Source organism: Cricetulus griseus, chromosome 2 (assembly GCF_003668045.3).
Source record: "Cricetulus griseus strain 17A/GY chromosome 2, alternate assembly CriGri-PICRH-1.0, whole genome shotgun sequence".
Classification (NCBI taxonomy): domain Eukaryota; kingdom Metazoa; phylum Chordata; class Mammalia; order Rodentia; family Cricetidae; genus Cricetulus; species Cricetulus griseus.
Genome location: NC_048595.1, coordinates 403,807,912 through 403,831,011, shown reverse-complemented (window position 1 = coordinate 403,831,011; position 23,100 = coordinate 403,807,912). Strand labels below are relative to the sequence as shown.

At 40.0% G+C, this 23,100-nt stretch overlaps 1 protein-coding gene across 1 annotated transcript in view; it reads left to right on the top strand.

Annotated features, from left to right (window-relative positions):
* Positions 1–287: 287 nt before the first annotated feature.
* LOC100769249 (signal transducer and activator of transcription 4) overlaps positions 288–23,100 on the top strand; it is an 88,264-nt gene continuing 65,451 nt past the window's right edge. Inside the window, exons 1-2 of the mRNA XM_035439224.1 lie at positions 288–415; positions 2,495–2,639. Coding sequence (XP_035295115.1) covers positions 288–415; positions 2,495–2,639 — 273 coding nt within the window. The remainder of the gene's footprint in view (positions 416–2,494; positions 2,640–23,100) is intronic.

Sequence of the window (23,100 nt, the reverse complement as noted above, 5' to 3'; positions counted from 1 at the left end):
CATAGGAGGTCATGGTAGAGCAAGGAAGGATGTGGTTTTGGGGGCAGATGAAGAAGACTGTCCTGTACTAGGGATACCTTTTAAGAAAACACTAAGAGGAATTGCCGAACATTGGGCTTTAAACTGTATTTTCTTCTTCCTTTCTTTGAGAAATTAGAAAAGTTGAATTTTCCCCCTCCAATTAACTAATAGCTAACCGCTTATTCAGGTCTGAGGCAGCAGAAACCCATCTTATTGTTCCCAATGAACAATATTTTAAAACTCCAACTTTACCCTTCTTTTACAGCATGTCTCAGTGGAATCAAGTCCAACAATTAGAAATTAAGTTTTTGGAGCAAGTAGATCAATTCTATGATGACAACTTTCCTATGGAAATCCGGCACCTGCTGGCCCAGTGGATTGAGCATCAAGACTGGTAGGCTAAGATGGATAGATGCTCTGTTTCCTAGCCACATATATGTATTCTATGGTCTGCATTTGTTTGTGTTACATATATAATATGTACCCTCGAGGTTTTGGAAATCCTTCTCAAAGGTGAATTTTGTTTCATCCACTATAGATGAAAACTTAATGGATTTACTGCGTTGTCTTTAAGTATCCTACCATCCCAATTGCTTTAATTACTACTCTATTGCTGTGAAGAGACACCATGACCAAGACAACTCTTATAAAAGAAAGACTTAGTCCATTATTATCATGGCAGGGAGTATGGTGGCACTGGAGTAGTACCTGGGAGTTACATCTTGGTCTGCAGGGGTGGGGGAAGAGAGAGAGAGGAGAGAGGGGGAGAGAGAATGTGTGTGTGTGTGTGTGTGTGTGTGTGTGTGAGAGAGAGAGAGAGAGAGAGAGAGAGAGAGAGAGAGAGAGAGAGAGAGAGAAGAGAGAGGAGAGAGAGACTGTATGGGCCTGGCTTGGGCTTTTGAAACCTCAAAGCTCATCCCCAGTGACATATTTCCTCCAACAAGGCCACATCTTCTCCAACAAGACCATACCTCCTAGTCCTTTCAAATAATGCTTCTCCATAGTAACTAAGCATTGAACATATGAGCCTATGGGAGCCATTCTTATTCAGACCACCATACTAATGCTTTAGGCATAAACAGTCCCACAGATACAAACCCATTAATTTCAGTTCTGTTATCATAGACCCAATGCTAGTAAATACTCTTTTTAGGAGCCCCTTTCCACCTTCAGTGGGAAACATTCACCTCCCTCAAACAGACCATGTTCTGACTTCTCTCCCCAACTCCATTTTCAACAAGCTCCTTCCGTGTCCCTGGCTGCCTCTAACTTATTAGAATTAAAGCAAGGTGAAGGCAAACAGCATGCTCAGCATTGCTATACCAAACTTTATACATGGCAAATAAATCAAAACAGCTTTTTCTATATGAATATGAAACTGTCCAGCTAATAAACTTTTTGCAAAGCCCCGTTTCCCATATATAACTAAATTTTGCTTTTTGCTTCAGTCATCTTTTCTATTGTGTCAAAATATAAACCACAGAACAAAGGATTTTAACCACTCTGAACTGTACAGTTTAGTAGTAGTAACCGTGTTCTCATGGTTCTGCCGTTATCATCCCATCTGCAGCATGTAGCCCTCTCTGTCTGAAATTCTGGCTCATTAAACAGTAACCTTGCTCTTCAAAATTCAGTTCCTCTCTCTCTCTCTCTCTCTCTCTCTCTCTCTCTCTCTCTCTCTCATTTACAAATTTGAGTACAAGAGGTACTTTGTATGAAGGAACCACATAAGTTTTCTCCTGTGGCTGACTTATTTCCTTGAATGTAACATTTTTCAGATTCATTCTCATCATTGCATGTACCAGAATTTTATTCAGATATGAAGCTTGAATAGTATTGCCCTGTGTGGACAAACTAGCAATGGTTGGAGCCATGTATTCACTGTGTGGACACACTACCAATGGTTGGAGCCATGTACTCACTGTGTGGACACACTACCAATGGTTAGAAACATGTACTCACTACCTGAGGTCAGAACCATGTATTCACGGATGGACATTCAGTTTTTCTACCTTTAGACCATTGCCAATGCCTGGTCTCATCCTGGCTGTTTGCATATAGACCCAAATACAGACCTGTTGAGTCAGCTGGCAATTGTATATATTATAAGTAACCGTTAAACTTTTCACACTATTTGTAGCACTTTGCATTCTCATCAGCAATATATAAAGGCTTCAATTTCTTACTATTCTTGCCAAGACTTATTTTCTGATTTTTGTTTTGATTATTTAAAAAAAATAATAGCCATTCCACTGAGGATTAAGTGGCATTGTACTGTAGTTTTGATTTATAAAACTCTGATGATTAGTGAAATTGAAGTATTTTATGTATTCTATTTAACTTTTAAAACACTTAAATGCTTGTCACTGTGGAATAAATCTGATATTTAAAAATGTATATGGTAAATAAGTAAATATTTTGTTAACTGTTTCTTATTGAGTATTAACACCTTGACATTTTTATTTAATTTTAGGGAGGTGGCATCTAACAATGAAACTATGGCAACAATTCTTCTTCAAAACTTATTAATACAATTGGATGAACAGTTAGGTCGTGTTTCCAAAGAGAAAAACCTGCTATTGATCCACAATCTAAAGAGAATTAGAAAAGTTCTTCAGGTAAGAATGCATTTCTACTTTTCAAAAAAAGGAATGTGCAAGTCTTCAATTTGGGATAAAACTTGTATATGTACCCTTAAATTACTTTCAAAAGATTTAAAGGTAAAATGATTTCTTCATCACTTAAATTTTTTATTTTCAAAAAAATTTAGCCTAAGATTCTATGGAAGTGAGAAGAAGGTGTGTGTGTGTGTGTGTGTGTGTGTGTGTGTGTGTTACTCATCTGGCTTATTTCCTAATTATCACCAAGTTTAATATCATGAAAACAAATTTAAAAGAGCAGTTGTTCATGGCTGTCCTCTGACCCTTCCGTGCCTTCGTCTCTTATATAACAATGAGTTAATATTCTCATTTGTAAGTGTAAGCATCATGCATGTTATAATTGATTACATAATGTTGATGCATTATTATTAGCTTAAATCCCCAGAGTTAATTAAGGTGAATTAAGTATGTCTGTGGATTTTAACACACATGTCATTCATATACCATTACAACATTTCACAGAAGAGTTTCATAGTTCAGAAATCTCCTGTGTTTCAGTCATTTTCCCTTCTGTCTTCACACTGAATGCCTGAAATTACTGGCCATTTCCTCCCTGAAGTTTGCCTTTTCTCTAATGTCTTACAGTTAGAAACATATAGTTTGTAGCTTTTTAAAAGACTGGCTTCTTCTACCTAGTAGCAAACACTAAAAGCCTCTATTTCATGGTGTGATAGATCAATCACTAAATAATACTTCAGTATACTTATTTTATTCATTCTAAATAAAGCTACTGTCAGGAATTACATGTAGGTTTTTGCAAGGGTCTAAGTATTCATTTCATTTGAGTCATTACCCAAAACCACGTTTTCTAATGTTGTTATTTTTGGACTTTTTGGTTATTTTTATTCAACTTCCTTTCTTTCTCCCTCAGATAGAATGATGAACACTCATAATAAAAATTGAAACAACATTAAAAAATGCAGAGAAAGCTAGAAACAATCCAAAACCTAATTCTTGGAAATAAGCATGCTAATATTTTGATGAACATCAATGCAACACTTATTTTTACATGTGTATTTTCAGATAGCTCAGTAGAATAAATTGCAACTACTACCTGTACAACTTTCACTCCTGTCTCCATACATTGTGTGCATGCACAGATAAAAGGTGGAACAGTTACTACCCCCTCAGCACCCCCCCACACACACACCACAAAATCTCCATGACCCTTCCTTTCCTTCATCTTTTTGTCAATGTGCAATAATTTTTGTTTTTGGTGTTTTGAGACAAGCTTTCTCTGTAGACCTGGCTGTCCTTGGAACTTGCTCTGTAGACCAGTCTGGCCACCAACTCAGAGATCCACCTACCTCTCCCTTCCTCTACCCAGTTCTGGCATTAAAGGCATGTGCCACAACTCCTGGCCTGTAATTTCTACATCTATTTATTCTTGTCTGAAGAATATAATCTCCAGCAAGGGAAAGACTTTGTTTCCTTTACTCTTATATTCTTAATGCCTACATAGTGCCTAGACACACAAAATAATAAACACCAATATAGGATTGGAGTAAATATAGGATTTGGAGTAAAAGTAGAGTGGTATTATATGTGCATCTGAAAATAAATTTTATTTGAATTGATGGAATATTAAAAGTTGTTTATCAAATAAGTGTTTCCTCACTTCCAGAAAGATTTTTTCTCAAAGAAATTCCACTCAAGTTAACAAAACCATGAAAAGCATAAAATGTTGGAATATACATACTATCTCAAACTATATTTTGGCTTTTAAACAGTTGTCTCTTGACTTAAAGATAGTAAATGTGAGGAAATTGCTGTCCACCCATCACCCCATCTCTGTGTTTGTGGATCAAGTGTGCCATGTCATGTGTATGGAGATCAAAGAATAAATTTCAGGAGTTGATTCTTTCCTTCTACCACATGGGTTTCAGGAATTAAATTGAGGTTGTCAAGTTTGACTCTAAGTGCCTCTACTCTCTTCAGCCCAGGTCTGGCAATTTAAAGGACACTGTGGCGGGGTATAAAAACCTTAGGTTGTTTTCTGTAGACATTGCTCTACGAATACTGAGGAAATACTAGCTCATTATGCTGCTTTATGACTAAGCTAGTATAAACACTGACCCTTCAAAGAGATGCAGCATGCAATAGTCAGATAGCCTCACAGATGCACATCTGGCTGTGCACAGTACTACTTATATTGAAGGTTCAAGGAGAATAGCATGCTTTCTCACAAATCTGCCTAATAAACTGGCCTCTCATGTGTACTGGCTCCCTGAGCTAATTACAATTGTCTATGAACCAGCTAGAAAAGGCATGAATCTGAATGGCCAAAGCTTGCTGGTTCAGTCTGGATATTCAAATAATACCATGCAATTTGGCATCTGTCTTTTATTTCTAATGGATAGATTGCTAGAGCTTTGTAGATTCTTTATTTCTCTGAAAACTCCTGTATTTCCTCCTTAACTCCAATCTGCTGTCTCCCCACCAAGAGGATGATATAAAGTGAGTATTTACCAGTCTCTTCGGCTTTGTTGCTGTATATTTGCATCCCTAAAGAATACACAGGAGGTTTGTGACCTATTGAATTTCACATAAATGGGATCACACTACATTTACACTTCAACAACGTTTCATAGTTTCCAAGATTCATCAGCACCAACCTTGATTGCAATATTCTCTTCACTTTTATTCCCACACTCTATTCCTATATATGGCTATATCAAAATTTGTTCATTTTATAGTTGATTTATTTACCATGTTCCTTTTCAACTTCAAATATCATTGCCCTAAACATCTTGCATGTGTCCCTTGGTACAAGAAATTCTCTACAATACACATGAGTAGTAGGATTTCTGAACTATACAGTTTGTATGTATTTAATTGTGCTGCATATTGGTGGTATTTATCAGCTTACCTCTGTGTACTTTTTCTAACTTCATTTATATGTTTTTTTCTTAATAGAGACATTTAAGTTCACATTTTAACAGATACTTTTGTATACTTCAATTTGTAATTCTTTCATTGTATGTAAATAATCCATAATTCCATCCTTGACTATTTCTGCCTAGATAAACCTTAAAATGACCCAACTACACACAAATACTGTAAAATAAAGCATAAACACACCTAAAAATTTATAGAATTATGGGACAGTATTTAAGAAGAGCTGTAAAGCTACTGTAAATGTCAATTGGCAACATGATTTCCACACATTCTTAGTAAGAGTTTCCAGGTATGATAAAACAAAAAATTCACAATAAACACAAGATAAAATAAGATACATGACACCAGAGAAAACAATATGATTACACACACACACACACACACACACCATATATATATATATATATATATATATATATATTATATATATATATATATCCAGATAGCCTACAAAGAAAAGAGACTGGATGCTAAGATAAAAACTTTAAGAAGCAAAAACTTAAAGCAGTTTCTTTTTTAAAAGATTTTATTTATTTATTATGAATACAACATTCTGCTTCCATGTATATCTGCACACCAGATCTCATAATGGATGTTTGTGAGCCACCATGTGGTTGCTGGGAATTGAACTCAGGACCTCTGGAAGAGCAGTCAGTGCTCTTAACCTCTGAGCCATCTCTCCAGCCCAAAACAGTTTCTTTACAAAACCAAAATACAAAGTCCATCAACTTAAAATTCTGCCTAAGTTCTTACAGGATTGAAATGTTCCACAGAAGTTAATTTGGTCATCAACTATTTAATGAGTACTGGGTGTGTACCTGGCCACATTTTAAGTACCAGGAATGCAATTAGGGGATGTCATGATCTTGCAGTTTAAAGAGTTCCCACTTCCTGTGTTTTGGTTTTTAAATTTAGATGAAATTTTGTGGGTACTCTTCAGGTCTGAGTGAGATGGGGGCAGCAGGCACGAGCATCTGCTCTGATGAGAGAACCTTTTCCCCTGTCAATCAGAAAGTTCTGTTTGTAGTCTTGGTGTTAGTTCTGTGGTTACTAATCCCACCACCTGCACAGTGCTCTTCATAGGCCGTGGTGGGAGGCTGAAACTCAGTGGGTGAGGTGACACCAGAAAGCATAACCTTTACAATACCTGGCCTAGCCTCTGCCTCACCATGTCCTCTGTGTTGGAGGGCACCCGAGTGTGTTTGAATAAAAATGTGCTCTTAGTTTTGTTAATGTGACCAATTGAGTAAGAGACACACTTGGCAATGCCAGGAAGATAAAATAAAACAAATAGAGAAATATTGCTTAGTATACGGAACTGAACTCGCCAGATCTTATCCTCTAACCCACTGTTTTCTCTGTTTACTCCTCTTCCTTCCCCTCTGTACAACACACACACACACACACACACACACACACACACACACACACACACACACACACACACGAGAGAGAGAGAGAGAGAGAGAGAGAGAGAGAGAGAGAGAGAGAAAGAGAGAGAGAGAAAGTAAAGAGATAGCCACAGTCTAAGTCTTGAAAAGAAAGTGCAGCCACTGCATGTAATTCTAAGAGTAGAAGGTTTATACTTCGTGAAAACCTCCAAGTAGAAGGTTCTATATTCCCTTTTCATTCTGCCACTAAACAATTCTGCCAATTTGTCAATCAGTTCACAGAGTTGAGTTACTTCCTCAACCTCCTGACAAACTGTTCCTTGAGATCTGTCATCTAGACAACTGTCTGGTACCCACCTCACAGCACTCATATTTTCAAAGGCATGGAGACTTGTGTGTTGTTAATTCGTTGTCAGGACTTTGAGGCCTGATTTGAAACAGGGGACAGGTGGATGGTGTACAGTTTAATTTCTTGTTTTAAACGCATCACACCAAACTGGAATTCAACACCAGGAACTGATGCGTCTAAACAGCTCAACTTTCATTCATGAATTGCTTTGTGCACATTCCTTCAGGCCCTTATCCTCTCTAGGACCACTTCAATAGCTCTTTGAGAAATTGAATCTGGGGCTGTAGGGGTGGCCCAGGGGTTAAGAACACTTGCTGTTCTAGCAGAGGACCCAAGTTCAGTTCTCAGCACTTACATGATGGCTAACAATATCCATAACTCTAATTCTGGGGATCCAATGCTACCTTCTGAACTATGAGGGCACTAGGTGTACACACAGTGCACATACAGGCAGGCAAAACACACATACATGAAATAAAAAATAATTAATCAAAAAATCAAATCTTAGTGAGTTAATACTTGAGTACCTAACAACCTATCCTTTCCCTGGATTCTGAATGTTAACAAAATTGATGCAAGTGTTTAGGGATTCTCCATGTAATAGGCACTTTGTGTGTAATATAGAACATGCACATTTCTTTGCTTGTATTTGGCAGTGTGTGTATGTGGTGATGTGTGTGTGTCCTTGCACCCATAAAGGCGCCAGAGGAAGATGGTAGGTGTCCTGTTCTATTGTCTCTGCCTTATTCCTCTGATGTGGATCCTCTCACTGACCCTGATGCTTACCTTTTCATCTATGCTGGCTATCCAGCAAGCTCATTGGGACTCCTGTCTCTACCCTGCCCATAATGTTGTAGTTACAGGCACACACACCATGCCCATATTTATGTTGGTGCTGAGGATTTGAACTTGGATCCCTGATGATTGAACAACAAGCACTCCTAACCACCCTGTCATCTCTACAGCCTCTGAGAGTCTTGAATGAACTTTACTCATCTATTACTATAATCATTTGATGGACTACTTTGTCAAGAGCATCCTATTGTCACCAGCTGCTCTGTGGCCTCCCAAGCATGGTATACAGTGAAGTATAAGTCGGTATAGGTAGCTATAATGGTTAACACTGCTCATCTAAGATACAAACTTCTGGGCATGTTGGTCATGGAGCTTACAGATTTAACATTTAATTGGGAGAACTCTCCCAAAATGTGGATGTCCATGTCTTGGTTTGGGATCCCAGACTGGACAAAGAGGGTTCGTCAGGTTGAGTCCTAGCATTGGTTCCTCTCTGTTTCTTTATGGTGCATGTTGCTCTCGTGGTACTTTCATGGTGCTCTCGTGGTGCTTTGGCTTCTTGTTCTGGCTGCTATGATTTCCCCACTATGACAGGCTGTACACACTCAAACTGTGAGCCAAAAACAAACCCCTCCTCCTGGAAGTCGCTTTCCTCAGATACTTTGCTGTATCAGCAAGAAAAGCCACCAACAACAGCCAAGTATCAAAGAGTAAGACCTGTGTCTAAGCTCTCAATGCCAAGAAGCTGCCTGTTTCTTGTCATTTAACCAGGATATCTGCCTTAGTAAATAGACATGGGAGGGAAATAAGCATGCTTTGGGACACTGAGACAACCCAGCCACACTTTGTAACTTGTCCCCTGTCTATCAGGACTTACGTTGGAAAAGCCTATGTCCCATTGGCTTTCTGTAGCCAAGCACAGCCTTGCTGCCTGCTTTAGGTTCTCATGTTCCTTGTCTGAACAATAAAAAACCTTCCTGGAGATGTAGGGAGAGATTTCCATGGCAACAGTGTGACTTTAGCATTGATGTTGACTTTAGCACAGGTGTTGATGGGAAGACCTATTTGGTCATTATTACAAGTCATCAAGAAAGAAAAAGGATGCTGATCTAGGCAGGGACAATGGGATGAAGGTTTTATGCTGGAATTGTGAGATAATTTGGTAAAAGAATTGACATATAATGAGTGAAGAGATACAAAGTATGAGAGAATTAAAAATGAGATGATTTAGTAACTTAATTTGGGTGATTGCTCAGATAGTAATGCATCTTAAAAATTAGTTTGGGGGCCGAAGAGAGATGGTTCAGAGGTTAAGAGCACTGGCTGCCCTTCCAGAGGTCCTGAGTTCAATTCCTGGCAATCACATGGTGGCTCACAACCATTTGTAGTGAGATGGGATGCCCTCTTCTGGTGTTCATGTGTAGATGCAAATAGATCACTTGTATACATAAAATCAAACAATCAATCTCAATCAATCAATCAATAAATAGTTTGGGGAAGAGAGGTGAGATAACAAGATGAGTTTGATATGTTCTGTGCTGTTGGAAACAAACATGAAGAATTTGGAACTACATTGTCTGTATAACACGAACATTGCCCTGTTCCCTGACTATCCTTTGACTAGCAGGTCAAATGTCACATCATTGCAAATGCAGTCCAGATCAATAATCGCCTGACTTCCTGAAGTCGTCAGTTTCTGAGGATGAGGGAACTGGTTTTAAAAAGTAGTGTTGGGAACAAATGGTTGGAGAGGGAAAGTTAGACTTCTAACCCAGGCAGAAGGTTACAAGAAACAAGAGGAGCTAGGAAAGAAAGCTAAGAGAAAGACAGTAACCGGAGACAAGAAAGGACTGACATGGAAGGCAGCCACACACAAACACCCTAGAGTTAACTTCCACAGGAGAGGCACTAGTGAGCTTTCTAAACCCATTTCCATTCTCTGGGAGCTAAGTCAAGCGCACTGGCTCTTTGCAATAAAAGAACATAGGTCTTGAAGTTCCTCATATGTCAGGACAATAAAGAGAACAAGAGATACAGAGTCACTTAGAAAGTGCATGAGGCTTCTACCTCTTTCCCTTCTCCACACGCTTTCACAAAACAGGTGTGTAGTCAGCTGAAAAAAATGTTAGTGCCATGCTTAGAACCAAGTGCATCACTTCAAAAACTGTTTTGTTAGTGTATGGTGTACAGATAGTACAGTACCTAGATCCTGCCTGCAGCTCAGTGTGACCACCAGAAATGCCTCTCGGTGTCACTTCTGCTACCATCTAAGCCATTTTCCTCTTCTCCACTTAGTACACAGAGGAACTTATTAGTGAAGGGAAGAATGTCTTATCTTTGAATTTTTTTCTTCATACATTATATGTCCTGTATATTGTGGGCTATTACTTTCCTGTATCTTTAACCTTTATTTTTAAAATCTTTTTATTATTTAAGAATAATGTAATGTGTCTTGATGAAGTCCACCCCCACACCCTCCCCTTCAATCCTCCCGTATCCTCACCACCACTTTTCTGTCCTAGCTTCTTCTTACAGTCCACAGAGCCCACTTAGTGATGCTTATATGTGCATAGGTGGAGGGTCATCTCATGGGCACGGGAAGCCTCTTAGAAGCCACATCCCTGAATAGACAGACTCTTCCTCCCTACAGCCCTCAGTTGCCAATGTCTCCTCTGCTTGGGGTGGGGCTTCTTGAGCCCCCACCTGATGCATACTGGGATTTTGGCTAGCTTGATCTTGTGCAGGGGCTTTTGTGTACAGTCCCAGTCCCCATGAGTTCATGTGTGTATGGCTTTGGTTACCTTTACTGCTCTACTAAACATCTGGAAGAGCATACATCTTAATCCAAGAATTGTTGATGAATTAAAAACACATACTTAGTAAAATAAATATCTTACACAGCGCCTTTTGACAGGCATGTGATTGATGTCAGTTTCATGTCTTCTCTATCAAGAAGTAGCCAGTTCTCAGATGCCATTGAAAATCCTGCCATGGGAATCTAGAGCCATGCATAGGGGATCATTTTTGTGTTCCTTTATATCTTTTTGATAATGCACTTTAATATATACCAGCTGAGTTTTAAATAGCCAACTTTTAATTTTTAAAGATGTATCTATTTTTATTTTATGTGTATGGGTGTTTGCCTTCATGCAAATCTGTGCATTGTGTGTGTGCCTGGTGCCCACAGAGGCCAGAAGAGAGGGCATCAGATCCCCTGGTCTTGAAACTGGTCTTGTCTAGGAGAAGTAAGTAAGCAATGAGTGATCACTCCAGCCCCTTTAATAACCTTTTTATTACTAAGGTGATGGCTAAGAAAGTCGAGAAAGTCCACATATGTGTAAACCTGAAATCCTATCTTTAACAGTCGCTATGATCACTACAGCATATTTCTTGACAATAACAACTTTGTCAACAATTTATATTGTTTTATCACCTTCTTAAACAGCCAACATCTTTTCATATCATTATTTTTTATCACCTCTGTCTTGTCTTCTTTTGAGATATGGTCTCACTCTATAACCCAGACTGATATCAAACTTGTGTCAGTATTCTTCCGCCTACCTCTCATGTGTTGGGATTAGAGGCATGTGCCACTGTGCCTGATTTGGTATCAGTTTTATTTACCTCTTAGTTGGAACTTTTTTTTTCCACTACTATTATAGGTGGTTTACATACCTGTCCTAGTTAAAGTTGTATTGATACAAAGAGACACCATGACCATAGCAACTCTTATAAAGAAAAACATTTAATTGGGGCTGGCTTACAGTTCAGAGGTTCAGTCCATTATTGTCAAGATGGGAAACATGGTGGCAATGCAGGCAGACATGGTGCTGGAGAGGTAGCTAAGAGCTCTCCATCTGGATCAGCAGGCAGCAGGAACAGAGAAAGTGAGCCACTGGACCTCCTTGAGCTTCTGAAACTTCAAAGTCCGCCCTCCTCCTCCCCCCAGTGATACTTTTCCACTAGAAAGGCCATACCTACTCTAACAAGGCCACATGTCCTAATCTTTTCAAATAATGCCACTACCTATGAGTCTATGGGAGCCATTTTCATTCAAGCTATCACAATACCTGTTATAAAACGTTTTTTCATGTTTGTGATTGTTTTGTTAGGACAATGGGCTTTCACTGTAGGCATCACAATCACTTGTGATATAACTATTTAAAATGTTTATTTTTATATTTCTGTGTGTTGTGTGTCTGTGTATGGGTATGAGCACATGAGTTCAGGTGTTTGTGGAGGCCAGGGGTGTCAAAACCCCTGAAGCTGTAACTTCAGGCTGCTGTTAGCTGTCTAACACGGCGGGGGGTGGGGAGGGTTGGTAACTGAACTTGGTGAACTTGGGTCTGCTGCAAGAGCAGTATAGTACACACTCTTAACTTCTGTGCCACTTCTCCGTGCCCCAACGTTGTAGTTTTTAATACCCACTGTTATGATCTAAGCTGACATATCTATCAATGAGGAGAACATTAACTACTATCAAGCAGCAAAATTTTGTTTATTGTACAATACAACACCTAATATTCGTTATTCTGATAGATAAATGGGTGACTCATCCTCTCATGGCGATAAGGAAATCTAAGCTCCTCCCCCTTGTGGCTCAACTATTTTTTTTTTCCTTTTTTGGGGTTTGGCTCAGCTATTTCTAAGAGACTTGAATGCCTCTGCAGACAGGAAGAGAGTAAGACTGTAAGTCCACAGCTATATCTTGAAAATGCTGACACATTAAGTACACACCCAGTTAACAGAAACTCCACATCTTATCCGCATCCAAACAGAGGGTACCACAAATTATTTGACAAGCTATAATTTCATATAGCTGGCAAGGCAGCAAGTTTGCTTACACTGGTGTCATCACAAACACATGATTAAGGCATTGCATCATCATGCTATGGCAGCTACGGTGTGGCTATATCATGGCATTTTACACCTCCATAATAATCTTATGGAATCATCACTGTGGACTGAAACATTGTCATTGGGCACATGGCTCTGACCTGAGATGGAAGACTGCTATGATGTGGGTCTCCACAGTGACAACATTGGACACTGTCTGGTGTGACTATGAAGAGACTGTAGGGGAGAAAGTTCTCACTAACTATCAATATTTCTATTAGTTTAATGGCAACAGGAATAGGCCCAAATTACATAATATGAAGATGAAAATCACCTTGCTCTCTGACACCCAGGGAGAAGACCCAGAAATCTGATTCATAAATGTTTCACAGTGAACTGCCAAGGCTAAAACCACAGCCTTTGGATACATTCCTAGAAATGGAATTGCTGTGTCAAAGGAGTGAAAAATGTTAAGGCTTACAATAAAAATTGCCAGAATGTCCTCTGGTAATATGCCAGTTCACATTCCCACCACAGTGTGTAAAAGCTTATTTCGTTGCCTGTGTAGAGTGGGATAGAGTGTTTTAATCTTTGCCAGTTTGATAAATGAAAAATGGCATATCTGATTTATTTCGACAGAGGCAATAGTTTGTTGCAGTTGGTTCTTTGTGGGGGCATTCTGTCCCATCTGTCTTCCTCTTGAACTGTGTAGGTCGATTAGTCTCCTTCAGTTAGTTCTTCGTGATAACAATCACTTGGGGATTGTGTTAGAATGCAGATTTGTGCCTCTCCGTGTAATTCTGCTTGTGTAGGTAGAGGTGGGTTTAGAAATGAGGGAAGGCAAGGGACAGTGATCCAGGGACAGAGCTGTGTGTCCTGGGCAGGAAGACCACAAATAAAACAAGCAATGGAAAGTACACAATATGCATAATTTGTGTTCCTAAAATGGACTCCAGCTCATCTGTGCCATGTCCCTTCCTGGGACATAGTTTTCCCCACTCCACTATCCTCCGTGTTCCAGGTGGCCTTCTCTGTGTGCCATTAAAATCTGCCTTGCTTCCTCCCTTTTCTGCTTTCTTGCAGCCCTTAGTGTCCAAACAACCCATCCTGACTTGATTTTCAGCTACCACTTTGGACAGCTAACACTCAACTGATAATAGTAATAGATAATAGATAACAATAATAATCTAAGGAAGGCAGTTGAAGTATTATTTCAGAGCAAGAGGCTAGCCTACATTCTAGGCTAGAATGTAACCATGCAATAAATTATACACATGATAGCCCCTAGTTAGAGGCAATGGCACTCTTTAGATGATGGAATCTGAAGTCACAACAGACTTAAAGATTTAGAAGTAGAAGCTGGAGAGAGGGCTTAGCTGTTAAGAGCACATTCTGCTCATGCAGAGGACTTGAGTCTGGTTCCCAACACTCACATAGGGCAGCTCACAACCACTCATAACTACAGCGTCAGGGATCCAACACCCTCTTCCAGATGCTCTGGGCACCTACACTCACAGTTGTACATACCCAGAAACACGTATGGTTAATTAAAAATAAAACAAACCTTTACAAAATTGTTAATCAGGAAGTTCTCTGCCAATATAAGTTTTACTTTGCAAAAGACAAAAATTAAAAGCCACACGTAGCTGCATGTGAACTGGGCCACTGAGGAGCCTCTCACAGTGAGACATTTTTTTGATTGTTATTCTCAGTATTGTCTGATTTTAAAAATTTCCGAAGGCATATTGAAAAAAATCAGCCATGGTCAGCCCCATTTCTAGAGCTTCTGTTTCAAGTGGGAATCTTTTAAGTTCCATAGGTATTTATAACACAAGCAGCCAAAGCGGAACCTCACTGTCCATAAGAAATGAAAAGTAGCCATGTGAATTTCACGCGCGCGCGCGCGCGCGCGCACACACACACACACACACACACACACACACACACACACACACACACAGAGACACACACACATCAGTATTCCTTCTCTCTCCAGGAGGGGACACTTGAATTGCTGTAACTCATGTCTCTTGTCATTTCTGACAAGTCTGAGTAAATTTGCTTCTAGTCATTAACTCATCCAACAAGTGTGCATTGAGGTGTCTCTGCGGGTGTTGAGAATACAGCAGGCACCAAGTAGAGATGCCCTGTTAGCTTCTGTGATGCATAAGATCTAGTAAAGAGAGAGAACCAATGAGTAAGCAGGGTTCCACCTGCTTTTGCCATGGAGATAACCTCTTCAAACACGCCACCTTTCCTAATCTAATGCAAAGTGGTCGAAACAAACTTTCCACGTCTATACACCTACGCCTTCTAATTTATTAGAAATATGTACTATACATGTCTGCCTTCTAATTTATCAGAAATGTGTGGTGATACAGAGATTTTGTAGATCAGCTGGGTATTTTGTGTGGTGGTGGGAGATCCTGAAATAACACTCATTGGCTTTATTTCGGGGAGTGTTGTGTTATAATTCAGCTGGAAGAGAAGCCGAGGGAGGCACCAGCCCAGGCTGGAATTACAAATGGAAGGATCCCATAGACAGGATGCTCATGGATCGTAGGTCTATACAGACCACCAGACCACCAACCCATCCAGCTCTTTCTAGCCTTGATGGATGCAGTGAACAAAGGGGCACATAGCTATTTTCCATTGTTTCACCTAAAAATTATTCTTTCCCAGTTTAATCACACACAATATATTTAATATATTTGTTCCTGTTCTCCCTGGCACTATGTAAACCAGCCTGGCCTTGAATTCTCAACAATCTTCCAGACTCAGCCTCCTGAGTGCTGGGGTTACAGGTGTGAGCCGCTATACCTGGCTAACATATTTTATTATGTTTTCCTTCAGTTCTGGGGTTAGAGCTCAGGTCCTCTCATGTGCCAAAATATAGGTGGTCTTCATATAACCTATGAAAAATACTATAACAAAGTCATGACCTTTCTCAAAATTGATGAGAATTGATTTTTCTTTTTTCTTTTTTTTCTTTTTTTTTTTCTTTTTTTTTTTTTTTCGAGACAGGGTTTATCTGTGGCTTTGTAGCCTGTCCTGGGACTAGCTCTTGTAGACCAGGCTAGTTTCGAACTCAGAGAGATCTGCCTGCCTCTGCCTCCCGAGTGCTGGGATTAAAGGCGTGCACCACCAACGCCTGGCTCGAGAATTGATTTTTCACAGGGACTGTAGTTTTTCTGACAACTCATTGGTATTCTCAACTTTCCCCCATGATTCCAAATGAATGCCCACCAGTACCATCTAACTGATACAGCCTTGTCTGAACTTTTATGTAGGCATATAGGATTATTCAACAAAGAAATAGCATTTAAAATCAGAATACCAAGCTATAGATATGGCTTATGGGTGGAGTGTTTATTCAACAAATGTAAAGCTCTGGGTTCAATTCCCAATGTAGCAAAAACAAGACAATATCATCAGAATACAAGTCGAATCCCCCATTGATATGTACTGAATATAATCTTTATATAACATATAAAATAAACCATATAGTTTGCCAAGGACTTCTTTATTCTCTGTAAATGGTTGGAAGTCAGTTTCTGAGTACTGAGGTCTTATAAGAGCCTGACCCAAGATATCAACATCACTTGGAGATTTGCATTGCAAACAGGGAGCCAGCGGTGGGAGTGGCATTCTTTCCAGTTGTGCACAGATGATTAACAGCCAAATGAGACACACAGAAACGGCCTGAAATCTCCTAAGATGGCCTCAAGACCAGAGAATCTGTATTCCTAGGATCAGAGCTGCATCAAGCCCTTTTAGTCTTCACACTCTGGTGTGTTGGGAATACGCTTGAATAGAGATTGTCTGCCATTGACCAGAGAAAGGAGTGCATGTAAGCCCATATAGGTAGGGTGTGAAGGAGATTCTGAGGTTGTAGTCTCATTGTTTGAGGAGGATTGTGTTTGCATAGTAGGTAAGGTGACAGAATTAGGCTGCCAAGTGCATTATTACAGGGGCTTATGCTAAAGGGTGTCCTGGTGTACTCAACTGTTTTAGACTTGCCTTCCTCAACTAAAGAGATGGTGGGGATATTATGTGAGTACTTAAAAATTCCTTTCCATTCTTCTTTTCTATTATTTAAAAACATCCTGTAAGTATAAGGGTGAAAACATATAAGTAAAAAGAAAATTGGCAAGGCTGGAGAGATGGCTCTGCAGTTAAGAACACTGGCTGCTCTTCCAGGGACCTAGGTTTGATTTTCAGCACTCACATGGCAGCTCACAATCATCTCTAACTCCAGTTATGAGCACCCAGCACCCTCTTCTGGTCTCCTTGAGAATTGCATGCACGTGGTACACAGATACATACAGGCAAAATAGCCACACAGAAACAATCTATTTTTAAAAAGAAAACAAAATGCCCCCTGTTCTTAGTTTGGAACTCAAAGTGACCTTTAAAATATTCATCATTTGGATGAATGGCTGGAGATGTGATTCAGTTGTTCTGGGTTTGATCTTTAGCCTGTAAGTTCAGGTCAGAAGGTCAGGGTCATCTCAGCCACACTGCAAATTTCAGAACAGCCTAGGCTATAAGAAATACCCTCCTATCATTTACCTACACCATATTTCAAAACAACAAAAAATCATTCTAGCCAATCATAATGGCATAGACCAATAATCTCAGGACTCAAGAGTCTTGAGTCAGGGGGGTCCTGAGTTCAAGGTCAGCCTGTATCACATAGCAAGACCCTCAAAACACAACCCAAATACTTTGTGCCACTTTGCCTAAAGCCATGAAAAATAAACCCTAAAAGACACACATAGATTAACTCCATAATTGTCCCTGCACCAGAGACCGGATCAAATCTCTCCCCACTGCACCCATCCCTAACCTCAGGAACACGGTAATCTCCCAACTCCGAGCTTCTGCATCATGTGTGCCACTAGCCTGGCAGAACATCATCCTGCTCAAAGGTCGACTTTCTATTAGCTTGAGGGTGACTATCAGAATCACGTTATCAGTGGGCTCTAGGTGAACAGATTTCTAATGGATCAACCTGGAGGTCAAATTATATCGGCTGTGGGATCCCAGTACTTGCTACAGTATCTAGCATGTGATGAGTGTTCCAATGTGTTGGTGGAAAACATTTTTTTCTGTCTATACAATAAGATAGATAGATTTATATCTATCTATAAAGCAGAATCAAAATGTGAAAAAATGTTTGTTTTTTTTAATAGCACAAGCAATGGAACAGCGGCATATCAATTCTAAAATCACAAATAACAAGAGTGACAACCTGTGAAGATCATGAATCTGGGTCATGATAGTGGGGAAAACGTTATTGCCCCAAGCCAGTGCCTTGTGGCTGCCACACTGAATTAGAGGCACACCTCATCTTCTGTCACTCTCGTACTTGCTGTCTCCCCACTCTAAAGGAATCCCCCAATTTCTGTAGCCAAGGACAGTTGGGATCCATACAACATTAGCTCTGTGGTAGGTGTTTCTGGTAATGTGCAGGCAAAAATGATGTCACGTGCAATGTGGTGTTAGGATGATGTTCTGACAGAGGCTGACTATGCTCAGGGAGTGGCAAACACAAACAGTGTAGCTCAGAGTTGTGACTTCCTGTTAAGCCTTATGGAGGAGGTGAGAATGGCAAGAGAAACTACACCGGAATTCTTCTGTCTTGATATCTTTTCTTGTGCTCTCACCATTTTATATCACACAGAATATCCACACTGTCTGCTTACTACACTGTGTTCAGAAAACTTACAAAGATAGCATTTTAGGTGCGGAGAGAACCTTAGGTATAACTGATGTGTATGTAACAAATTATCAGCAAAACTCATATTTAGGGGAAGAATTCTGGTACTATATGGTATTATTACCACGACTTTACTATGACACCAAGTTATACTGTTTTTTACTTAGTTAACTTTAAAATCTTATTAACTTTTAGCATTAAATACAACACATGAGGCTTGAGTTTTTCATTGCTTTCATTAATAGTTATTACCTTGTTGCTAGCAATTCAGTCGTAAAACAATAGTGGTCCCAGACCTAATTATAACAACAGCTTCCTGTATCTCACACCTGGGCTTAGACCACAGCTTTCTTCAGAAATAATGTGTATTGACAGCTTTTCACTCCACGGGAGACTCTTGTTGGGGTGGCTGGCAGCAAGGGGCAAGAATATGAAACATGACGCATTTGAAGATGTGTTTACTACATAAATCACTTTCTCTGTGTTAAACACTTGTGACCCTAGCCTTCTCTTCCGCTCTTAAGGAAGGTCCTCTATGAGAAAATAGTATCTTATAAAAAGGCAGAGCCACCCACAGAGTCCAGCATACTGCTTGCTGCCTGCGGTTATCTGTGCTTATACTGTTCCCCAAGTCCTTTCGCATTGGTATTTTATCTTTATTTTATTTTAAAATTTTATTGGTAGTTTATCTTTAGCTATTATGTTCCTCTTCCACATGGTAATCACACAGCAACACGGCCTTAGTGGTACACAGCTGCCTTAGGAGACCTTTCCAGAAGCCCAAAGGTTTACTGGAGTCTCTTAAACAAATTCAACCTTGTTCAAGTTTGCCAAGTTTGGGCTGGAGAGGTGGTTCAGCCATGAAAAGGGGCTCACAACAAAAGGCTCACACAAAGGTTCGCTAATCTTGTGTGAGTTTTTCTGAGCATTTATTTAGATGAAGTGCTTTTTTTGTCCCTTCCAATGCAGTGCTTTGTCTCCTTTTCATCATTTTAAATTGTTCATCATTTTAAATTGTCCTAAACTTTGTGATCCTGTTGTACCCCCAGAAGTAAAAGACCCATAACAATCTGAAAAGGAAGCCAGAGGTCAAATCCATGCAGAGCAAAACAAAGGAAGTCATGTTTGTTTGATGTCAATCTTTTCAATACCCAGAACAGTATTGAGGATTATTGATTGCAAATGTGTGGGGCAAATGGCATCAGTGGCATTGGGCACTGGTGATGTCTGCTGGCACAGGCTTTCCATACACAGGGAGGGTAGCCATAAAAAAGGTGAGAGCAGGCGTTACAGGTGAACCAGACCATGTGTGAAGGCACAGGACAGGTAAGGCCATAGGAGACTTAGGGAGCTTGGACTAAGGAAAGTTGGAGGTGCACTTGCTGTGCGTGTAGGAGTAACTGAGGGCAGGTAGAGCAACTGTGAGGGACGAGTTTGCCCTTTGTGCAAGAGGGCACAGTGGAATGCAAGAATGAGGGACTGTTTTAAAGCTTTTCAATATTTGACCAACTGGAAAGCTAGATACAGTGGGTTCCTCCCTTTTGGCTTGTCTGCAGAGTCCTAGACTTAAAGGCATTACCTGTGCTCCACTTAGAATATGCCAGCCCGGATGGGTGACATAAATATACACCGTGTTTGTGAAACTCTTAACCATAATGATATGAGTTGCATTTTTTTTTTTTTTTGGTTTTTCAAGACAGGGTTTCTCTGTATTGCTTTGGAACCTGTCCTAGAACTCATTTTGTAGACCAGGCTGGCCTCAAACTCACAGGGATCCTTCTGCCTCTGCCTCCAGATTGTTGGGATTAAAGGCATGCGCCACCACTGCCCGGCAAGAGCTGCATTGTTATAGCTTGATTCCTTACTGCTTCTGAGTTTACCACAACTTTGTACCATGCATAAATTGTGCCATACTAAGTAAAATTTACAAGCATAGACATACAAACTCCTCCATATGCATGCATACATCTTAAAATGACAGGGACACTTATATGCTTAGTTCAACAGAGTGCTAACTGCTTTTATCACCCCAGTCTTCAAAAATCCTGGCAGGTACTCGCATTTCCTCCATTTTATGAATGAAGGGATCTAGGCTTGGAAAGGTCACAAAACTGCCAAAAGTCATAGAGCTAGAGGTCGAAGTATTGAGATAAACCTGTTTCTCCAAATCCAGAGACTGTGCCCAAAGCATTACATGGGAAGATCATTTCCCCAAATTGTGTCTTTCTTCCTCTCTAACACTGGTTTATGATATTGTAAGATCTTTATTAAAAGCACATGTTTATGGAACCACCATCACAATAAAATTACAGTATTTAATCATCCTGAAATTCTTCATACTGGTTGTGGATCACTTTGTTCAGGCTCCACACCCAGATAACCTCTGATTCGTTTCTCTGTTCCTAACATCTGTCTTTCCCACGTCATATACCTATGGTCACGAATGCAGACTTGCACATTCGTTTCCTTCTCTGGAGGAAAATGCCTGGGGCTTCTGAAAGTGCACCGCTGTTGGAACCTGGCTTGATCATGGTTCGTGTAATCCCCAAATTGTAGGCTTATGTTTCCTGCACTTGTAATTATACATTTTACATGCCCTGCTTTGATTTTTGTATCTTGGTAAGGGGTAGTCACTAAACAGCAATCACTAACACAAAACTTGGAGGTATTGACATAAAATGAGTATCTGCAGAAACTGTCCAGTTTGGCAGATCTTAATGTAAGGATGTGCATGAGAATCCATTCCCCAGTAAGGATAACAAACACAGCTCTACATCTAAATCTACCTCATACCCTATCCGAGCCTCCTTCCTACCTCCCCCACCCAGCCCCTTTCCCCTGCTACCACTGGTCTGCTTTTGTTCACTAGAGGGATTTCTAGAGTTTAAATGGAGTATGCACACAGTATGCACTCCTTTTTTATTTTATCTTTTTAAAGATGCATTTTATGCTTATTTATATGTGTCTGTGTTTGAGAGTGTATGCCACGTGTGTGCAAATGCCAAAGGAGGGGAGAAGAGGGCCTTGGATCTGGATCTGGACCTGTGACAGGTGCTAAGCTTCTGGATCTGGGTGTTAAGAACCAAATTTGCATCATCTGCAGTAGCAACAAGCACTCTTAAGATGACTGGGCCATTTCCAGGGTCCTTGTGCTCCTTTTTAAATTGGCTTCTTAGGTCACTGTTTTTGGTTCGTGCATATATTTGCATGCATCAACAAACAGTTTGTTCCTTCTTACTGCTGAGGAGTGCACCATGGTATAGACACAGTACAATTTGTCCATTCTTATGATTATATTTAATAATTATATAAACTTTGGCATATGTAACGAGTAAAAGCCAGATTCCAAATTTAAGTTCCATTCTTTAAACTTATTAATACTTATGCATACTTCCTTAAAATTTAAATGAGTATTTAAATTGAAAAAGAATAAGATGGAAGAGAGGAAAGGAAAGGAGGAGAGGGTAAGGGATTTGCCATAGAAAGAACATCATTCCTATCTTCTAATCCCATGAAGAGCTAGGTGTATAGTTCAGATGTAGGGCATGAGTCCAGAATTTGGACTCCATCCCCAGAATCACAAACAAACAAAACCCATAAATTAACTTCACATCTGACTCTAATGTATGCGAATAGATCATACAACTTTGCACTACATATACGATATTCTGTTTGATAGTTTATATAGAATAATTCAATGTGGTGTTATATATTATTGAAACACTGGATGCAGTGCTTCCCTTTGATCAGTTTCTTTGGTAATTTAGTTGTGACTAGGCAATAAATTCTTCCATCTTGGGTACATCCATACTACAAAATAAGACCAACACTTTAAAGGAGTATGGATGGCTGTTTCTGCCAGACTTTAGATTGGAATCCCATGATGCTTTGCTACAGGTGATATGCTAGGGCAACTCGTGAAGTGTCAGGTAGGCTGCAGCCAAGCTTCCTTGACCCTCATTTCCCTGTCTATAAAATGGCAATAGCAGTCTTGAAGGGCTACAGTGGGCTTTAAGTCAAATGGCATTTATGAGCACATAACATACAGGAGACATTTGTAAATGTTCTTCCTTGGTCCTGCCCCCATTTTTTTCTGAAGAGATGCTTAGACATATAGGTAGACTATTTCCCCAAATTGTGCTTTAGTCCATTGTTGTTTTGGCACTTCTTACCACATATACCACTGAGCCAGAACATAGAGGCCTGGGAGCATCCTTGGATAACTGTCTGAAAGAGACCTTGCCTTCCTAGCATTGGCATCAAGCCAACTCTGTGGCTGTACTGATTGGGGAAAAGGAGGGCTTGTTTTGTGATCACATGTAAAGGAATAATTCACTCAAGGATCAAGGCTCTTGTGCAGCTAACACCTTCCACAGGGCCTTTGGGAGAAGATATGGTGGCTGGTCCCAGGTGGGAGGGAACAGCTCA